The sequence below is a fragment of the Cervus canadensis genome, chromosome 20 (genome assembly GCF_019320065.1).
Source record: "Cervus canadensis isolate Bull #8, Minnesota chromosome 20, ASM1932006v1, whole genome shotgun sequence".
Classification (NCBI taxonomy): Eukaryota; Metazoa; Chordata; class Mammalia; order Artiodactyla; family Cervidae; genus Cervus; species Cervus canadensis.
The window spans coordinates 21,113,490-21,136,281 of NC_057405.1; the positions used below are offsets into that span (position 1 = coordinate 21,113,490).

Here is a 22,792-nt window from a genome sequence, read left to right on the forward strand (position 1 = left end):
ATATGCAACGTTTCCTGTGATGGGAAGACATGGGAATAAAAGGTGTTTGCAACTTAAGAGATGGTATTTAAAACCATGGGAATGGATGAGTCCATCCAAAAGAGAATATGAGAAAAAAGACAACTATGTAACTCAACATTTAGAAGGCAGGGTAATGAGAAAGAGCCAGCAATGGAGACTTGGCTGAGCTGCAGCACATAAGAGGGAGGAAAAGAAAATAAATGGAAAAGCTGAGACAGATGAGTGCTTTAATGAGGAAGTGATTAACTCTCAAAAGCTTCTGAGAGTCCAGTAAGATGAGGAGAGAAAAATAACCTTGGAAATCGACCAGATGGATCTCTTCTGAGACCTCAATAAGAAGAATTTTAATGGAATATTGAGGACAGAATACAAGTTGGGATGAGTTCTAAGTGGGAAATTAAGGAAACAGCATAGAAGAAACATCATCTACTATGGCAAAAAGGATAATTTGTATCAAGTTATTTGGGAACTTGGGGCTATAGAGAGAGGGGGGTTTTTAACTTCATAAAATATGTTGGCACTATCCTGACTTTTCAAGCTCTGGGTCAGGAAGATTCCCTGGAGTAAGAAATAGGAACCCACTCCAGTATTCTTGCCTGGAAAATCCCATGGACAGAGGAATTTGGCAGACTACAGTCCATGGGGTTGCAAAGAATCAGACATGACTGAGTATGCATGCAGCCACATCCTGACTTATTTTAAATTTATATGTAGCATTTCTTCAATTATCAACTTATCAGAAAAGTTGTTTTGACTTGATCACTTTTCTTCATTGATTCTCATCTTTTAAACATGTAACAGTTGTTTCTAACCACTTTCCTACCTTATAATAGCATTCAGAAAGCTCAGAGGTATATTTGAATAAGCATGTAAGGCAGTCACAGTTTCCACAGACTTCAGTGCTTTGAAAGACTCTTCCACACACTGCAAAACAGACTGAGAGATGGTGAGTGTTATCATGAGGAAGTGAAGAACTGAAGTTAACATTCTGGTCCTTCCATTCCATCACAGATTTTCCAATGCAAATACTTCCTTAGGATAAAATTGATTTTGAAATGGGAGACCCATCGTGGAGTGAAGTCTGCCACTGTGTTGTTGCATCTTGGCTCATAAACTATCACATGCTAGAATCATTTTAAGTTATCAGACTTTTTTCTTTTTTAAAATATAATTGGCATGTAAGAGTTCATATGCTTGATTCTGCTTCATGCTTGCAAAGCATCTCAGCTCTCCTGCTGTCATCCTGGGATTGACTGCATCCTATAATGTTATTCTTGCTGAGTTCCAGGTACAGTCAGCAAACTATCACATGAATCTTGGCTATAAACCTTGTACCAAGGGGTAGTCACTGGGCAACAGTGGAGAAAAAACACAGAGTTTTGAGGTCAGAGACCTGAGTGGGAATCCTAGCTCATGCGATTACTACCCTGGTGAAGCAGGCGACTTATTTGAACTCCTCTGGTCCTCAGTTTTCTTCATTCATAAACAGGGAAAATGCATAATTCTTTCCCAACCAACCCACAGGTCAGCTAGCATGTTCAAATGTGAAAGCACTTTATAAAAGGTTGAAACAGTTGGTCAATATTACACACATTTTATTACCCTTGGACTCTAAAAATCTGCCACTTTTTTTTAACTCTTTAATTTCAAGTCTTAACTGCTGAATTTTCCAGCCTACCTCCCCCCTCCCCCCAACTATCTTTTGGACTTATTTAATTGAAAGCTGCTTCACATGCTCTTTTCTTAGTCTAATCCCTCAAAGTTGATAGTTCTGTTATACCTTTACATTATAATGTGATTTTGATGAAATGAAACAGAAACTTATTTATGGCGTACATCTACTTTCTTTTCCATCTTTCACAGCCACATAACCTGCACCTGCTCTCGCAAGGAGAACCACTCTCTGCTGCTCCTCTGGGTTCCCATCTTTTGCTCTTGGGCCTGAAACCCGAGGCTTACAGCAATATCTATCCCTCCGCATTTCCGGTTTTAGGCAACACAGCTTTGCATTCAGAAACAAGAGGGCAGCATATGGTTGTTAGCATCTTTGCAACAGAGAAGCCTTCAGCCCTTGCAGTGGACGGGCCTCTTTGCTGGATAATGGAACCTTTTCCATCGGGTCTCACTATTTAATTTTCAAATGGAACCCAAAGCGCGTGACTAATGTTCTGTAGTAATTGCTTAACACTAAGTGTTTCCATGCTTGAATTTTTCTGTATTAGGAAAGAAATTTGCTTAATGTACAGTTACAAAAGTGTCTTGGGGAGTCACGGTGCCGAGAAGGCAAAGCGCCCGAGAACAGGAGGGATACCCTGACATTTGGTCTAACATCTCACAGGAAAGCGGGATGCAGGGCGCTGAGCCCTGGCACATACATCAGGGTCAGCTGGTAACAGCGGCGGGGAGGTGGCCACGGAAGCTTAGGGTAAACGGCTTCCCCCACACACCTCTCCTCCCAGGATGTCGCCAAAACTGGTGACACGGAGCAAAGGGGGGTGACTTTCCCTTGAATAAAGCAGGTCCTTCTCTGCCTCTCTTTGACCGTTCTGAAGGATTTGATTCTCAGTCTTAAGCAGCTCCACCAAAACCAAATTATTTCAGAACTTTTAAAACTTTATTTTTTAAAGCATAATCTTTCTTTGGGTATATGACCTTCTATTTACTGCAACCTGCTTTGGAAAGTTGGTTATCAGGGAAGGTTCAGGGTCTATAGGGACAATTTTAACTATGGCTGCAGAAATTTAGTCATATTTTCCAATGAACTGCATTAGTTCCTTTCTTACTCTCCAAATATTCAACAATTACAAGAATCTCTTTGTTATCTTGGACATGACTCCCTCGGGTTATTGAACTTCACACTATAGCTATTAGGATAGGAGAAGAGGAAAGAGAAAAAAAAAAAAAAACAGAAGAAATTTGTCCAAAGTTTTATATATCTTCCCTACTGCCTGAATAGTTCATCTTTTTAATATTTATTAATTTCCTCTGTTTTTTATTCCTACTTTCTCAAGCAAAAAAACAAAAAGCCTGTATTAGAAACTTTTGAGCTCCAGTAATTTGGTGGACACTTTCTATATTTATCAGATAGCTCCTTCTATAGCTATAATTCTAAGAATTGAGTGAATGCTTTAGAGAAAATGTTAAGAATTCCTGCCCTATACTAATATTAAATAATCACATTAATTTCATTTTAACCATGTTTCCTGATTTTATCAAGACGTATCTCTCTGTAACTAGACCCGGGACGTGTAGGGTAGTGAGGCATTCACATCTGCGTCCGTGTTCTGCGGGCTGTAGGCCGATTGTTTCTCATTTCATTGTGCTGCACTCAGTTGCTCAGTCGTGTGCAACTCTTTGCAACCCCATGGACTGCATCCTGCCAGGCCCCTCTGTCTGTCAGGATTCTGCAGGCCAGAAAAATAAGAGCAAATACTTTCATGCCTAGCCCTGAGAAATATTGTGCTCTCAAGGAAGAGTACCAAATATGGAGAAATGTGTGGATGAGTCCTATAGAGAATTTTGGCATGTAAACAGAAGGTTAGGTAGCATTTGGTAGAAATGAAGGTTGGGGGTGATGGCTGGAAAGTGTTGAGATGACTGGATGCTTTTCCTCCATAGCCTTGAATCCGTTGTGTCTGTAGTTTTGCTGTAGTAGGCCTAAAGTCTACTTCATGATTGAACTTTTTAAGTGAATTTTCCCTTAAAAAATTCTGTATTGAAAAAAATTAGACTTCAGGCCAAGATAAGAAATATATTATAAATTTATATTCTTCAATTTTAAAGGAAATCCAAAGTGAAAATGGAATAATGTGGGTGGCATAGTTTGAGATCATAAAAATGTTGAGATTCTTTTGTGAAGGAAATATTTATATCACAAAGAAGCAGGACTATCTTATTGAAAATAATCATTTTAATTTTAATACTAAATATAACTTTTTTGGTTTTTCTTCTTTTTAAAAAATATCTAACAGAGAAGAAAATCACGATATTCAGACCTTGACTTTGAGGTAAGTGTCTTAAGAATTATTTTTGTTTTAATTTTAATTACTTGAATTTGAAATTGGTATATAATTACTTACACATATTACTCTGTGCAGCTATGTAAGAGTTCTACATTTTTTAATTAAAATGAGAAGTCAAATGTTTTTCATTAAAATCCATAATGTATGACTAGTTTTAGAGAAAAAAATGTAAGTTCTGATTGCTTTAAATGTGTGCTGAGACTGAGATATTACATAGAATTAAAGATTCCACTTCATAATGCTAAGACATGTGGGCTATTTATGGTGAGAGTTGAATCTGGTCAATTAGTGTAAATCCTTCAGTTTGTTGGGAAGTAGGAATTTTGGTTTCTTGATATTATAACTATTTTTCATATTTAAAATGGTCGTGTTTGTTCTACTTCAGTGATGATGTGAAGAGCGCCTGTGAGGGGTGTTTGGCTGGGTAGCTAGGTTTCCTTGGGACTGACTTGCCAGATTCAGGCTCCCTGTGGTACATTACAGACTTGTTTTTCCAATAGCAAGTGTTGTTTCAACGTGCTCCTCTGTTTGGTAAATGCTTTTTCACAGATATAAACAAGATGAAGATGTTCATTCTCCAATTTGCATTGAATTTATATTGATGCTGTAATAGTGATGCTAGAAATTACTGAAATCATACCATTTGAGCAGCTTATGCTAAGCACAAAATTAATGATGTTTGAGCATCACATAAAATGCACTTATGCATCTTGATAATTGGATATGATTCATAGCCTGCTGACATAATTGGATATAAAGCATTATCAATTTTTCCAGCATATTTGTACTGTTGTGATGCCTACATAGAACTTAATACTCTTAGCTGATATCTTAAAATTTTAGAAGCCTCCCAGAATGTGGAAATTCATAATTCCATCATTTCATTAGTGTAGATAAATATTGTAACTCAGCAATGCATATCAAATATCAAAAGGGAGACAGTAGTTTCTGTTTACTATGATGGTGAGCAAGCCCAGAGTTTACCTTGAATAGAGTCTAAGGAGAATTGGATTTTTTTTAAGACATATTTTAGTAGAATTTGTACAGGATACAAAATAGTGATGAGGAATCTGACCTCAATGATGATATGGCAAATCTTAGTATTGATGTGGCTCAATTGCATCAATATTAACCTGGCACAGAACAGATATTTCATTAGAGCCTAAATTTTTAAGATAAAAGTATCAAGACTATAAATTCAAAGAGAAAATAAGCAAAACTCTTCACTTTTAGATTCTTTAGTACCTTTTAAGGAACAGATATTTTAGGGTTTTTTCCTATTAATTCTTCAGGTAGCTAAAAGAGAGGATCATCCTGTATATGTGTATGTTCCTGATATATGTATGTGTGTGTATATATTTATACACACATATGTATATGTATATACATATTCCTGAAAGCAGTTAGTTGTTGTGTTAGTAGGGAAGGGAAGAAGTGAGATTAACCCACTAGGCATCACTGATAAAATATAGTAAAAATCTAGATCTAAAATTAAGCCTCAGTGCAACCAACTAAAGTTATGTAATTGTCAGCACTGAAAAGAAATCTGCGTCCTTTGAAAAATTAGAAAAACTGTTCTTTTTTTAAAATTTTGTCTGTGGCAACTGGTAACAGACTCCTTAAGCTGATCTTTCTTCCTGTGCTTTGGATTCCAACATATAACCAGGGTATTATCAAGACACCTGCTGATAACAAAGAGACAGCAAAAAGTTGCAGCACTGCAACTGTAAATGTTTTCTTGTGCCTTTTCATTACTTTGGTTCTTGCGTGACTTCTATTGGTGTCAAGTTTTGCCAGAAAATGTCTTTGATGTATGATTTGAATGGTTTAATACTACTCCCCTTAATATATGTGCAACTACAATTATATAACAGATGTTTCGTGGACTGTGTTCAGAGAAATTATTGCTGCATTTAAATGCTGATGAATTTTTTAAAATCTATCTGTTCTCTATGGATAGTCCTTAAGGATGAGTCCAAGTTGTCTCCTCCCTGTTTTAATTCAGGCTGGATAAATTAAACATGTTGATGTCAAACTTTCTGATAACGCCCACCTGAGCCTGCTAGTTTTACCACACAATCACCAACTCAGACATTTAAACCACTGCTAGACAAACTTTGCCTCCTGGTTGCCTAAAAGCATCTTCCCTTCAGGTGAAGGCCTCACTCACTCCCAGAATCCACACATGATAACAACATTCTCTTAACTCACATACCCAAAAAACCCTGTGGGTAAGTCATACATGGGAAGAGCCGTTTCATAGCACCGATCTCCAAGACTGCATTGAGCAAAGAACACGGCAAGTCAACTGGTCATAAAATTGTGGAATATAGATTCTTACTTTCTTGAAAGTATACAGAAATTACTGTAGTGCTGACCCTATGTTTTGTGACCAAACTGTCTATTGAATTTGTATTCCCAACTCTAAGCAGAGAGGTGGTACAATACATAACCCTTCGGTAAGTGTTTGTTGAGTGAGTGATGAAAATTTGAATTTTTAATCTGATCCACTCTAATAAAACATAGTCAAACACTATATCTGAGTTGGAGCAGTATAGAAAATGGACCACAATGGAGGCAACACCTCAAAGATGTCTACATCATATATAATTCAAGGAGCTAGTAATGTCAGATAGAAATCCCCAGAGGGGGAAAAGGCATGGAGGTTGCCTTTGCATGTTTAGTGAGCAAGAAGCAAGTCAAAATTCACTGTAACCTGGAGCAAATGGAAGACAAGGACAGAGGAGGCAATTTATAAACCATCTAGTGAAGGGCTACCTTACCTAATTTGTTACTAAAAGCCGCTAAGTCTTTTCTGTTGTATTTTGTTTTGTTTACTTTTACTGAGGAAATTTTCAGCTCTGATCTGGGCTATGGAAAGATGAATATGGCAGTAATAGTAAGGAGAGACGGTAGTGTGGTGAGGAAGGAAGTTGAAATATAAACTAGGGAGTGACTAGTCTACGAAAGAAGAGATGAGCACCCACTTCCTAGAGGTGGTAGGAAAGCAGAAGTGAAGCTGCTTGGTTGTGTGCGACCCTTTGTGATTCCATGGACCCACCAGGTTCCTCCATCCACGGGATTTTCCAGGCAAGAATAGTGGAGTGGGTTGCCATATCCTTCTCCAGGGGATCTTCCCGACCCGGGGATCGAACTCGGGTCTCCCACATTGTAGGCAGACGCTTTACCCTCTGAGCCACCAGGGAAGCCCAGGAGAGCAGAGGTGGTAGGATATTGTTCATTCATTTAAAATAAATAAATAGTAAGAAAAAGCATTAAAAAAAAAAAAAAAGGACACTGAAGAGTCAAGGTCACAGGGCAGGGAAGCCAGAGCAAGACAGCTCTGCAGGTCTGAGCCTGAGCTTCTGCTAGTACCACAAACAGATCCAGGGAAGCCAAGGAGACATTTAGCTAGGATGAGTTGCATTTTAATACTTAGGGGATTAAGGTGCCTCATATGATGTGAAATTAAAAATATTTGGCAGGTGATTTAAACTGTCTGTCTTGGATTGAGGACAAAGCTCAAAGAATTCTTAGGAATACAATTACAAACTTCCTTCCTGAAACCATAATGTATATTTTTATCATTTCCATGTTAAAAATATATATAGAGAGAGGTGTCTTTTTTGCATCTTCTCTTGCAAAACTGTGGGGATAAACCTTGTCACATTCTTCCATGGGAACCATGCAGCCTCTTAAACACACCGTGGAATGTTCCTTTGAGGTTCCTGGTGAGCCCCCACACCCAGTCAATCCACACGCTTCTCCCACTTGGCAGAGGGCACAGGACAGCACAGACCCAGGGTAATTGTGACCTGTCTCTGTGGGCACTTGATGTTATTGGAAGATTTGGGGGAACATAGTCAAGTAAGGTAAAATATTATTTTATACTAATTTTATGTCATTTATGAACACAGCTAAGCTGTGATAGAAAAGAAAATATTTATATTAACTTCTAAATTGAAAGCATACAATTTCTTACAAATGTCTTATTCTCAAAAGATCCCTTCGTGCTTTGACCCAACCCCCAGCTGTGTGTGCCTTCTGTTACGCAATCAAGTATATTTTGGGAGGAAAAGTTTGCGCACTGAGAACTTGGCTATATCCTTCTCTTCTAGCTTACTAAATTTAAACTACTGTTGCAAAATTATTTATCTGTAGCCAAGTATACTCTGAGTGACAGCACTTGTCACTCATATATATATGTATGTATGTGTGTGTATATATATATATATATGTATGCATGTATATATATATATATATATACACACCTCATTCATTTTTTTCAGACCCTTTGTCTGATTTCTTTTAAGCCCATATTTATTCAAATAGAAACATATTTGACACGGTAATGCCAAGCATTTCAAGGGTCAACAGAGTCTGTCTTATGGATACACTGGGACTCTGACCAAAGAAAGATACCTAAATCATCCCCTTCCCACAATATGACTTTGAGAATCAAGTTTAATTCCTGTAGTGTGTCTTGTTTCCTTCACATGAGTTTTAACATCACTGCAGACTAGCATTCAACAGCTCACGCTGAGTTAAAGACTCACATGCAAAGCTGCAAGAAGAAAGATAACCCTAGTTTTATACTAGTTATATGGACAGTGGCAGTCAGCTCTATAAGGCCAAGTGGTGTCTAATTCCTAACAGCACACGATTTCCCAGCCCCATAGTCTAAAGTTTATAGTCAGGAGATTCTCCAACTTTTTCTAATCATCTCCTTCCATTTCTAAAAAGTTAATATATGCAGGGTAATACCTATCTTATCTGTAATTCAAACTTAAAGAGATTGCAACTCTATAATTCTAGGCTCTGAATTTGAAAGAGAAAACCTTCAAATAGGAGGAGAGAAGGCAAGATTGGTGATGGCCTTCTGTGTCTGTGTACCTATGTATCTGTGACACCTCATTCATTTAATTTATTCTGTGAGTGTCTGTGGAGCACTAGCTGAATGCCAAGCACTGTGCTGTGTGTCAGGGATTCAAAGGCACTGCCCCCAAGATGTTCAGAGAACAAGATGAGGAGAATAGCCTTCAAGCCAAAATTGCAGTGCTTGCTATGAGACCATTGCAGGGTGACTGATATCCACAGAGTTCATGAGCTCTCAACAGAAGCCCTCTCATCCACCCTCAATTTTTTAATCTCCTTTTCATCTGAAAAATGAGATGGCATCATCACAAACTTGGATAGTCTGATAAAGGATGCTTCCTGAGTCCATGGGGTCCACCTAAGACAGCAGCATGCAGAGAGAATTCACTTGGATTCAGAATGGATTCAGCTTCCCACCACCTGTGTGAGCTGCAAGCTTTACTGACCTCTCAAGTTAAATCTCCTAATCAGTCAAGTGAGATAATGACCACCACCTCGCAGGGTTATTCTGAGGATTAGGAAAGATAATAACAGCTACCTTTTCATAAGTGGCTCTTATCTGTGTACTCCAGTGATAAGTGATTTAGAACCCTTTTTAAATCTTCAATCTTACAAGGTTATTCTGACAACTGAAATTCTGGCTAAAGGAGATTGAGTTTTTTGTCTCTTACTATACAACTGGAAAGTCATGGAACTAAGATCCAAATCCAAGCTTGTCCAGATCTGAAACTACTAGATTTGACAAGTATTTAATCAAGGAGATTGTCTGGAATATAGTAGGACCGCAAGACATGAAGTTTATTTACATCCTAATTTTTCTCAAATATCTGAAATTTCATGAAAGTGCTTGACAGCATATCAGTTCCCCACTAATTTCAACAATTAAAAGGCCACAAAGACTGCCTTCCTTGAGTTACAAAGATATAAATGAAGGATAAAAGTCCTATTAAAAAAGCTATTTGGGAGACACTACATTTGTGCAGTTAGGTGGGTGGTCCTTTCAGAATGGGATATCAGCACAGCTTTGAAAAAAGGCTGAATGATAATAATCTAAGTGAAAGTGAGCTTTGTCTAGTGTTTGTCTTTATTGCAAAAGACACCCGTAATATTTGACAGGCATTATAACTGAAGGAACTGATTTTTATGTGGTGTTGCAAATTAGAATGTATTTGACTATTTAAATAATCCACTTGTTTAAGGTGCAATTTTGTCACAGAATTCAGTTTCTTTGCGACACAAGATGTTTGGTTCACAAAAGAATGAAGAAGGTAAATGGATAAACCCTCAGGTCAGTAAAAGTCCAGAAAGTAAAAAACAAACAAAAAACCCCAAGAAGAACAACAGCAAAATAGCAAAATTCAGAAAGAGCCATCAAAGTGGATCAGTAAGATTTATAGGTATAAAACTTTCTAATTAGGTAATTAAAATCATCAAAGGTATAATTGCTTCAAATAATTAAATATTTAGGCAAATAGGTGAACCCCTTATCACTTGTGACAACTAAAACTGCAGCTTAAGTTTTTATCCCAGAACATCACTGGGTTAGACCCTGTCCAGTATTCACTGATTCTGGCTTTACTGTCAATGGATCTTTCCCCACTAAAAAAGCTAAACGCTTGAGTCTTTTTTTTTTTTTCCATTTATTTTTATTCATTGGAGGCTAATTACCATGACAAAAACCACTACAATATTGTACTTGAGTCTTTGAACAAGACAATCATGCCTGGAAGGTCACACTGAGACTGAGTCCGATCCACGAGCTGTCCCTTGACAACCGTAATGTGGTCCTCTTCTTGGAACCAGCAGGCCATCATTGCTATGGTGATTTCAGGCCGTGACAAGGTGGCAGTTTCAAACTATGCTGATGATCTGGCTTGAGGATGTTTTTGCAATTATGTTTCTAGGTAGGAAGGGGCCCAGATTTCAGCACCTAAATTTTTCATTTGATTTTACATTCATTTCAGGGTCCTTGAGCTTTATTGTCCAGAGTAGCTTTGATGAACTTCTGGAGAACATCATAAACTACTCCTTGGTTACATCAGATTGGTGCCCACCATATACACGTCTAAGAATGTCTTAACAATCCAACTCCTCAAAATCCACCCGGTTCAGAATAAGGTGCTGCTCATTCAATCAAAGCATGATTTAAAAACTCCAATCAGTTAATGTATCCTCATTTCCATGAGATATATTCGATGCTTGGCTTTATTAAACATGCTTTATCTGTGAGCGATATCTGGTTGCAAGAGACAGAATGACTTTGACTGACAGACAAAAGAGAACTTTGTTGGAAGGATATGTAAAAATTCACCTCTTGGCAGGAGATGGTCAGGACCTTGATTGACAGTTTCCCAATGCAAAGTCAGACTCCCCTCATGAGATAAAATATGAGTGGAGAGAGACAGCCCAGACCAACTCAGCACAGGGCCACCTCAGAGCGGGCAAGTGCTACCAATAACATCAACCATCTTAGAAGAGAATGAGTCCTCTTCGGAAAGGAATGATCTCCCTGAGGAAAGGGGATTTGGGCGTAAGATGAGAAATTGCAGTAGGAATTCTCTTTTATAAAACAGAAGAAAGAAAACAAACAAAATGCAGGAATAACTGATTTGAGAATTTCCAACCTAAAAATGAATATGTAGGACTTCCCTGGTCGTCCAGTGGTTAAGACTCCATGCTTCCAATGCAGGGGATGTGGCTTCAGTCCCTGGTCAGGCCTAAGATACCATGTGCCATGTAGCATGGCCAAATTAAAAAAAAAAAATTTTTTTTAATATGTAAAGATTTTGGAATCTGAGTCACTTGGATTTCTTTTAGCAGACTTCCCAATCACTTACTCCTATAACAGTATGTCTTGTTTTTCCTCACCATAGTCTAATTAAACTATGTGATTGAAGTGTGTCCTCCATTACAGTTCAAGCTATAAAAGGGCAGCGACTCTACCAGATTTTGCCAGTATTGTTACTCCAGTGTCTAGCTCAGTATGTGATGTCATGAATATGTATTAACTGACAGAATGAAATCTCTTTAGAGAAATGTCGGTATGATGACATCACTCCTACTGCACCCTGACACAAAATAACTGTGTGGTAAGATTCATTATCATGAAAAACACTATATGGTAGTTCAAGCCGAAGCCAGTATACTGACAACTATAGTTTGTTTTGTTTGTTTGTTTTAAAGCACTCATTGTAACTCAGACCCATATTTTAGACAGTGTCTTAGGGCCAGATGCTGCCTGGGAATATTTGCCTCCCTCAGGATAGAATGCACTGCATTGTTTGCCAGCCACTCGGTCCTCAAAATCTCTCCATTGCGTTGCTTTTGCAAATCCCTGCCTCACAGCAATCTGCATCAGCCATCACTAGTCAAGTGGTGTATGCCTAGTGTTTCTCTAAATCCTGCAGATCTGTTTCTTGTATTCTCCCCAAAACTGAAGAGAAGTTAATCACCCTGCAGCTTCATGCTGTGTTTATGCTCCTTTCATGAGTGATGATGCCATGTTCCCATCCTCCCCACCTGATTCATCAACAGCAAACTTCTAGAGCTCAGAGGAGCCAACGTGAAAATAATCCACTAGAGCAACACTTAAAACGGCAGAATTCTCCGTATTAAAGTAGCTAGTGAAAGCAGAAGAATTAGCTGAACAAAGCACTGCCTAAACACAGATTCATTAAATATAGAAAATTAAAGTTGGCTTAAGAGACAACAAACCTTTTTAAAATGTTAAAGATGCCATTTGCATTTTTCTTTTGCCTTTTTTGTTCTTCAGCAGATAAAGTTTTCTACACACGTGTCTTTTGAGAACAAAATTGGGCATTATAAATCTTTTCCCAAAGTTGCATTTCTTTTTCAAAACAAATTCTTACTTCTGAAAATATTTGGTAATTAAAACAATAGACCAAATGTTCAAATCATAGCTCAGACATGAATATGGTATACCTATGCAATCTGCAAGAGCAAATGGTGAGTTATGAAGCCCATGCTTAAAAAGACTATAAAATCTTACATAAACATGAAGGCATAATCTTGGAGAACCACCAAAACTTTGATATTTTAACTTTTAAATATCACATTTGAGGAAGGTATTTTCTCCTTTAAAATAACACATAAATACAGGGGAATTTTTACCCAACCCTCCTTTGTTAGTACTCTTTTAAATGCTCTGTAATAGAAACAGATTCAGCTCATGATACTTACCCCAAGGTCATTTTATTTCTGACTCTATTTGTTGAGTTGTGATGAAGTTGGAAGAAAGGCTATAATCAGGGATGAAGAATATTAATGTATTTGTATCTGTGGTTTTAGAAGCTCATCAACCACACAATTTATGCTCTGAATTCTAATTGTTAAGATTCTGTACCATTTTGTAAACAAATATATGAAACTTCTGGGTCAGATTTTCCTTCTGTGAAGCTCAATCATTATTCACAGAGAAAGTGTAAGATTTTTAGTTCTAACATTATATTTCAGACACTTTATTGCTTTGAGTTAGCCTTAATTGGCATAGCCTGGGACTTTGCTCCCTCTTTAGTAGAGCCAGCCAAGATTTTAGTGTTCATAGAAATAAAACATAAAAAGTAATATTTCCCATGGCAAACACTGAGAGACTCTGGTGCTTTACAGTCTGAAATTTTTAAACATTCTTTATATTGTAGAAATTTTTGTAAAACAGCTTTAACTTTAAATGATGAAAATCTTACACAGAAATGACTGCTACATTTTTATTCACCCACAAGAGAAAACTATTTTTTGCTAATCTTGTAAGTGGAAGAAAAAGCCAATTCTTCATGTTCTAGAAGTGCTGACTATAAGATAAGGCCCTGGTGCAGCTCATTTGCCTGTGTGGCATCTTCTGGGACCTCCTAGTACCTGCAAAAGTTGATTTCCCTTATTAGTGTAGTAAAATATTAAATCTCTTTTTTTAATGCATAAATCAGGTTAGAAATGTGAGCCATCTTACTTTCTTTTGCAGAAGGTTATGCATACAAGGAAGAGGCACATGGAACTGTTTCAGGAACTCAATCAGAAATTTCAAACTTTGGACAGATTTCGGGATATACCAAATACAAGCAGTCTGGTGAGTGGACATTGCTTCATTGGTGCTGATGCTGTCTTGGGAATACAAGAATGGAAAATTGAAAAAAAAAAAAAAATCCCCCAATGGTGCTTTGAATTGTACTCAGAGGCAAATTAGGAACAACAGAATTTTAAAGTGTTTTGTTCATATTTCAAATGTTCTCAAGTATAAGGTCTAATTGGAATGAGTTATATATATATATATATATATATATATACAATGTGCTGGATTCACCTGGCCATTTTATAATCAGAGCTAAAAGCCAGTTAATTCAAATTTCCAAAGAGTTGATTAAATCTTTTCATTTGAATGCCTGGCATTTTAAGGTCATAACATGTAATGTATGTAACCTATATAATATAAATAAGAGGTATTATAAATATATAACATATAGATAATAAGCACACCTATCTGTAGAGAGAGAGTTATTACCTGAAACTCGAGAAGTAAGTTCTCCCCCCAGAGTTTCAGGGTACACATCAGCGCTGGGGGCTTTGTCGGTTTTGACCACTCTCTTCATTCAGTCCTTCTGACTATAATCCTAGCATAGGACTTAATCAAACACAATGATATTTGGCCACTGCTATGTGCATGGCACAGTCAGAGCTCCAGAGAAGGCTATGCCACTATTTGTGAGAGCCCTGGATCATGGGTCTAGAAATCAGTATGATGGTTCAACAAGGTATTTCAGTTTTATGATAGTGCAAAAGCAATGTGCATTCAGAAGAAGTCACACTTTAAATTTTGAATTTTGGTGTGTTCCTTGCCTAGTGATGTGTCGTCCAGTATTCTTCCATGATGCTGGGCAGGGACAGAGATCCACAGCTCCCAGTCAGCCCTGAGACCACAAGGATGAACAACCACACTTGGACAACCATTCTCTACCCAGACAGCCAGCCTGGTTTTCACTTTCAGTGCAGTGTTCCATAAATTACATGAGATGGTGAAGGACAGGGAAGCCTAGTGTGCCGCAGTCCCTGGGCTCGCAAAGAGTTGGATATGACTTGGTGACCGAACAACAACAAAGCCTGACTAAGCTATGGTGGTCAGTAGATTAGGTGTGCTGAGTGCACTTTGAGCTTATGATATTTTCAACTGTGATGAGATTCATGGGACATACATCCATGGTAAGTTGAGAAGGACCTATAGTAGAAAGCTCAGCCAAGAACTATCTGAGCTTGAGCAAGTTACCCAGCTCAATTTCTGAAGCTCAATTTTCCCCTAAATTGAGCATAGGAAATAGTCTGAAAATGTGCCCCTTGGATCTTCACACTTGCCAAAGCAGGAGGGGCCTTACCAGCCACTAGCTAATTCTCTGATTCAGCTCTGAGAATTAGAGCTGGGATGGCCTGCCCTCTGACCACTCCAAGTGTGGCTCTTTTTCTCAGCTTCACACGTTTGCAGACCCTGGCTGGCTCTTCTCCTCCCAGCCTCTGGTGTTCTGAAATACACATCCTTTGAGGTGTTTCTGGTCACCTTCTCATGCTAGTAATTCTTTCATATGTGTATGAGTCTTAGTCCTGGCTTTCTAAGTAATGCCATTCACTTATCAAGAGGAAGAATTTATGTGTCTTTGTGTTTTGCTTGTATTCCTCTCAGTGCTAAAAAGCATGATGGCCATATATGGTAAGTTATCAATAAATGGCCACTCTTGATTTCTTACATGTCAAATAGTTTAATCTACATTTGTTAAATGAAGGTTGTAAGCAATATTATACACTTTAACTCTTCACTGGTCTCTAAAGAGTTTGTGTATATCAATCTATTTTCCTCCATACAGCAAGAATCTTGCATTATGTGGAATCATCAATGCAAAGCATACAGAAAACACTGTATGTAGTGAGTGGTTCTTTCTCATCTACCCACCCCCCACACCAAATATTAAACTGTCAATTTTTAGTTAGCAGGAAAATGAAAATTGCACCATTGAGATTAGCCCTAAACTTATTAGCTACTCATTTTGAAATCCTGAAAGCTAACATTGAAATAAATTGAAGAAACTTCTTGTTTTCTTTTTAAAAGTAGAAGGTTATGCTTACAAATTTGAAAGACTTATGCAACAGATACAGCTGGCTGACTGCTATAATATGATTGTAATTTCCCCTTGTATGGTCTGGATATTAAATCATTAATGGCACAAATATCTGTATCTCAGTTTCCTGACAACCAAAATAGCATCCTAATTACAGCACATCTCTGCAGCAGCCTGCCTTTTCTAGAAAAGATTTATAAATATTTATCATTTGGGAGGTTAGGAGTGGGGAGGATCGTTGTCATTGCTGCTTCACTATTGTCCTAAATACATGTGAACAGAGGGAAAAAAAAAATCCTCATTCCATTTTGATTAATAAGGAACATGTGAGTGAGTTTATTATCCTATAATTCACAGTGGCATGTTGCTAATGAAACAGTGCCTAATTGGGTGGAGAAAGAGATTTTCAAAACAGAAACCTCAATAAAGTCTGTTTCCTTTTTTTTTTTTTCTGGCTACTAACTCACAACACCTGCCTTTCAATGCAAATAACTGTAATTATGTAGAATCTGGGGAATAAAAGGGAAACCGGAAGACCACTCAATCTATCTCCCTGCCTCTAGGCAGGACAGCACCTGAATCTCCTACAAGGAATAGGTGTGGTTAACAGCCCCATCATCACATAGAATAAGCCTAGGGGTCTTTCACTTTTCCCCTAGCAAAAAGGTTGGAAGAAGGAAAGAAAGAAGAGAGGGAGGGAAGAAAAGATCAGTGAAGGGGGAAAAGAGGGAAGGATGGAGGCGGGAGGGACTTACCACCTGTCCTACTTACCTGTCTGCCCTGGCGAGGAAATTTGGGGAAACAAACCGGCATGTTTTGGGTGGCTGTGAATTCTCAGATTCTATGAATGTTCTCTTTCTATTTATACAACCTAAGACCACATTAGCACTTTTGGAAGCTCATGTATGTTGGCTTATATTGATTTTATAATTTATTAGGCCTTTATCACACGTGCTTCAGTTTAAGTACATCTCCATTCTACATTTGAGCTCAAAAACAAACAAATGAACGTAATACAATGCATCAATTCAGGAACTTATTCTAACTCTGAATTTTGTATCAAGATTCAGGCCTCCATTGAAAGCTTTCCTGGCCCAGGTGGCTCTCCCTGTTGAATTCAGTGACCCCATAGGCTGTTCCAGGGTTGATTGTTCCTTGGACCACTGAACAGGTCACAGTCTCTCCATGACAATCCATCACCCACTGACCGCAGAGGAAAATGGGTGGGCCAGGGGCGCTATCCCCCGCTTCCGGCTTCCTGCCCTGCTATCCCCCGCTTCCGGCTTCCTGCCCTGCTAGCCCCCGCTTCCGGCTTCCTGCCCTGTTATCCCCCGCTTCCGGCTTCCTGCCCTGCTTGCTGGCAGTGGTGGTCCTTCTCCACTCAAGGGCGTCCACACGCTTGGGAGCCATGGTGAGAATCACAGCTCCACAGGGAGTGCTGTAGGATGCCGGAGGAGATGAACCTCATTCATTAATTTATCACCTACTCAGAAATTCAATCAGCCATGTACTGGCAATAATACTCTGAAATTAGAAACAAGACATCCTGACAAAGTTGAAAATTAGCCTTTTTATTTCCTGTATCTGCAGTGCTGGATCTTTAAAATATAAAAGGAAAATCACACTTATTCTAAACACGATGAAGCACTTAATTGTATTTATTGGAGTATAGTTGCTTTATAATGTTGTTTGTTTCTGCTGTACAGAAAAGCTGTACACACACACACACACACACACACACACACACACACACACACACACACACACACACACACACACACACACACAATCTGTCCCCTCTTTTTTAGATTTCCTTCCTATGTAGCTCACCCCAGAGCAGTGAGTAGTCCCCTGTCCTCTACAGGAACCTCTCACTGGTTATTTTATACATAATATCAGTAGTGCATACATGTCACTTATAATCTCCCAGTTCTTCCCACCCTACCTTCCCCTGTGGCATCCATATGTTTGTTCTCTACATTTGTGTCTCTTTTTCTGCTTTGCAAATAAGATCATCTATACCATTTTTCTAGATTCCACGCGTATGCCTTAATATACAGTATTTGTCATTTTTAAAGCAAATGAAATAGCACTTTACGTATCTTGACTTCTTTTATGATTGAACTAATTAGCTTTCTGTCAAACAGGATTCCCTGAAAGCTCCTTGAGACAGCCCTCCTCCAGCCATGGATAAATCCACTCTATGGCTTGATTCAGCAGAATTTCTACCAATGAGCCCTTCCATTGATGACTGATTGTTCTGATCCCTATAATGCCCCTGAAGGTCCAACCATTCCTCATTGCCTACAAAATAAATTCCAAATTGAGAAGTAGCCTGGCAGACAAAGCCTCTTATGATCTGGCTTTCAGTCATCTTTGCTTTTTTTTCCCCTAATATTCTTTTTCACTCCAACTAAAATAAATTGGTCTGTGTTCTGAGAGGCCCCATTTCTACGCTGTCTGGATTTGAACTTAGTACACATACTTTTCCAGCCACCTGACCTCCAGCCACTCATATGTCTTCCTGACAAAGCGCATTCTTCTCTGCCAGGCCTAATGTCACTTTCCTCAAAAAGGTCTCTGTTCTTTCCACAAAAGGAAGCCGTATTTCCGCCCTTCTCCAAACTCCCACAGCACTTTTTCTGGATTGTAGGTGTGTTTATATCTATATATTTTATACCTCCACTTAACTATGGACACCTTTTTAGCAAGGATAATTACTATCTAGTGAGTATTTATTGAAATCAAATATTATGCTCAGATTCTCCACTTTTTTTTTAAATCTTTGCAACCCATAAAGTAGGTGATGAGCTGCACCTTTTGCCAAGTCCTTTGGCCCAAAAGACAAAGCATACCTGTTTTGCAAATATTAAAATTGAGGTTCAGAAAAATGGAGTCAGTTGTTCCAGGTCACATTCATATGGAATAGAGCAACTGGAATTTGTACTTGTGTGTACTGAGCTCTAAATCTATATTCCCTCGTGGACCATGTGCTTTTCTGTATTTGATGTATCACCTTTCTCTCCCAAGTGCCTCATATGATGCCAGCATAGAGCAGTTGATAAATAAACATGGGTTGAAAGGAAACAAAGAGAGAGGGAAAGAAAAGAGAGAGAGAAGGGGAGAGTTCTAGGACTATAATTCATGAGATTTTAGGGTATTAGACTAAATCAGAATTAACCCCCTGTACATGCCTTAAAGTTTTACTTTTTATTAAATCTTTACTATTAGCTATTTTTTTCTTGTATGTTCTGATGATTAAGGCTAACAAGTTTGAAAACAGCTAACATATTGAGAATTTTAATAATGTAATTTCTAACTTATATGTGTATATATGGAATCTAGAAAGACAGTAATGATGAACCTGTTGGCTGGGCAGCAGTGGAGAGGCAAGTATAGAGAGCAGACTTGTGGACACAGTGGGGGAAGGAGAAGGTGAGATGCATTGAGAGAGTACCATGGAAATATACACATTACCATACATAAAATAGATAGCCGTGGGAATTTGCTGTATGATGCAAGGACCTCAAACCGGTGCTCTATGATGACCTAGAGGGGTGGGATGGGGTGGGAAGTTCAAGAGGGAGGTTTAAGGGAGAGGGGACATATGTGTACCTATGGCTGATTCATGTTGATGTATGGCAGAACCCAACACAATATTGTAAAGCAATTATCCTCCAGTTAAAAATAAATTTAAAAAAGGGAAAAAACTATAACTATATATATAATAACTATATCTAGTTATAAATATTTCTATAAGCTGTGTCTTTTGACTATACTGGAGAATGATTGTTTAATCTACTGAGAGGAATCCAAGAAATTATTCAAGTACATGTTTTCTATTCCCCCTGCAATTGACTGTAGTTAGTTGAAGGCCAGAATTTGTGTGTGGAGGGGTAAAGAATGCATTCAACAACCGTGAACTGTTTTTTTCTTCCTAAGGAGATATCAGTCATGATTCTCCTCTTGTCTTTGATGTTACTCAGCTTAGTAAATCCTGTTCAAAGCCCCTCATTTTATAGAAATCTTTAAATGACATTTATTTAAAGTAAAGCAATTTTACTGCTAACTTTTAGCCAATATCAGGATATAAAATCCACAAATGATGTCTGTTCATACATTTCTCAAGCACCTACAAGATTGAAGTTCTTGGCAGTGTTACAATTAGGCAGATCTTAAATCTTAGGTAATTAGAGGGTGTGGATGATGAAACTTCAGAAGAAATGTCTTGTAGACATTTTTTTTAAACCCTGATATTGCTGGATATGTCTTCCAAAAAGCTGTGCTCTTTGAAAGGATTTTTGGTGGTGTGTCATACAAGTTTGTAGGAAATTGTGAAGAATATACAGCAGAAAAAAATAGATCACACATAGCATTTTCATATTCTAAAAAGGGTAATTTCTTGATGAAAAACTAAGCAAAGATAGGGATCTAAAGTTTTATTTTACAAAATAAGGCTAGTTTAGGTTCTAGTTTTTAATATTACACAACATTCCCTATGATATAGCCTCAATTTTTCTTGATCACACCAAAGATTCTGCCAAAATATGTAAGTGTTCTACATTTTATGTTAGTGGTAACTTAGTGCTCCTTTCTACCTGAACCTATAGCCATCCTGACACTTCACAAGATGCTCCCAAACAAAACATTATCTACATCGCCTGATATATTACTATTCACTTCCTTTGATTGCTGGAACATTTTAGGGTAACTCAAAGAAGGTGTTCATCAGTTTGTTCAATGAAAGAAAACTGAAATCAAAACCATTTCCTGCAGCTGCCCATAATTTCCAATCATCTCTGAATCACATAAACTGAATTAAGCTTAAAACAGGCTCTCTTCCTGGAAATTTCAACTAGCGGCCATCCTAGTCATCAAATAAATGATTCCTTTCCCCTCTCTTCCTGACAGGAAAACCCAGCACCAAACAAGAATCCATGGGACACTTTCAAAAACCCCAGTGAATACCAACATTACACCACAATCAATGTCTTAGACACAGAGGCAAAAGATGCTTTGGAACTGAGACCAGCAGAGTGGGAGAAATGTCTGAGTTTGCCTCTGGACGTGCAGGAGGGGGACTTTCAAACAGAAGTTTAACAGAATCAAAATGGACTGCGGTGGAGACAAAATGTATTTGCACTGACGCTTAAGACTTGGGAAGCCTGACATTTCTCTCCAGACAATGCGACTCTCCTGTGTCAGCACCTCCACGTGCCAAATGTCAGTGGTGTTTGCTTTGGTAACTTCCCCTGGTCAGGCGAGTGGAGAGAGGCCCAGGTGTACAGTCCTGACTGCCCCGTGTTGTAAGTACCCGTGGAATGGATTTGTAAGGTAATCTTTATAGATAAACCTCAAGCAACGATTCATGTTGTAACCGCTTCATATGGTTTAGTTTTCAAAAAACTTCACCATGAAGCACAATGTATATATTTATGCAGTTTTTAAAGTTTATAACAGTCTGTTTGGCCATTACTACACTTTTTACTTTATAATATAAAAGCAAAGTTTTTGTCATTAAATGAATGTTTGTTGAGCTACATTCTTCATTGCTTTAAATGCAATAAAGTAATAATCTCACTTTTATATGAATAATATATTTCACATCTTTATTATTGCAGTTTTCTCTAGAAAGCTCTGAGTAGCTTTCTCTGCTGCAGCTGTGTATAAAATATTTAAAATGTTGTATGGTGTAAATAAACTTTTGTCTACATATCAGTTTTTTAGTGCATTTTATTTTGGATTTGTTGAACAGAAATTTACATATTTATAAAGTTTTTTTTTTCATTACAGATACTGAAAATGTATTCATGGTTTTAATAGCATACCGTTATTACTCCTTTGAGGCTAATGATTTCTCCAATGTAATAGTAGGTTTGTATAGTGCTTCTGTATTTTCTACTCAAACACCCTTTGGAACAATGTACCATGTAAATGGGGCCTGTCAGAAATCTGCTGGCATCATACTCTTACATAAATATCATGTTTTTTCTATCTCGTGGCAAAAAAAAAAAAGACAACTGCTAGTTGAAAACAGTAAGTTACCATACAAAAAAATAATGCAGAGACAATGTTTGTTATAAGTAATGAAGTTCACTGCATGCTCCACAAAAGAAACTACTTGTACTGCTGTTCTTCGTAGCATATGGGAAGATGAACTTAACTTGAGATTTTAAAAAAACTTGTATCTGTACATCCTCTAGCAGAAGGAAAGGGGAGTGGATGTACTTGGCAGATGATTTATCTGGTGTGAAGAGTCTGAGATGAGCCAACTGCAGAAGGCTCCCTGGTGTTCTGTCTGGCGCTGGAGCTGCACAGTGATGCCCCCCACCCTGCAAAGCGGCACCAGAGGAACCTGGGAGCCTTGGGGTGGGGAGGATTCTGGAAATTTCCTCATCCTTTCAGGGGATGAGGATATTGTGCTCTACAGTCTGAGGGAAAAATAAAGGCAGTGGGGAGGAGACTGGGGGCTTCAAAACGTCTCGGATGTTTATTTAGATTAGCTTGCTGGCTAAGCCTGCCCTGCGTGGTCTTCTGTGATGGGCTCCCGTGACTAGTGACCAGGGGACCCGGCCCACGGGCCACAAGGCAGACGCCAAGGTGCTTCAGTCTCAGGCGCGCCTCTGAGCCGAGCCTTAAAACCCAACTCCTGTCAGACACCCTTCCTGTGCTCCAGGTGTGAGAAGCAGATTTTTAATCAGATTTTAAAAATGAAGTGACATCATTATGCTAAAAAGCGTATAACATAACAAAGGACTGTTT

General features: G+C 38.3%; 1 protein-coding gene across 2 annotated transcripts in view; it reads left to right on the plus strand.

The window, feature by feature from the left end:
- Window positions 1-21,748, plus strand: part of ADGRB3 (adhesion G protein-coupled receptor B3) — an 851,399-nt gene extending 829,651 nt beyond the window's left edge. For both annotated transcript variants that reach the window (XM_043439524.1, XM_043439523.1), the window contains 3 exons: window positions 3,993-4,028; window positions 13,894-13,998; window positions 20,942-21,748. In XM_043439524.1, the coding sequence (XP_043295459.1) occupies window positions 3,993-4,028; window positions 13,894-13,998; window positions 20,942-21,130 (330 nt within the window). In that variant the 3' untranslated portion in view covers window positions 21,131-21,748. The remainder of the gene's footprint in view (window positions 1-3,992; window positions 4,029-13,893; window positions 13,999-20,941) is intronic.
- The last annotated feature ends 1,044 nt before the right edge of the window (window positions 21,749-22,792 follow it).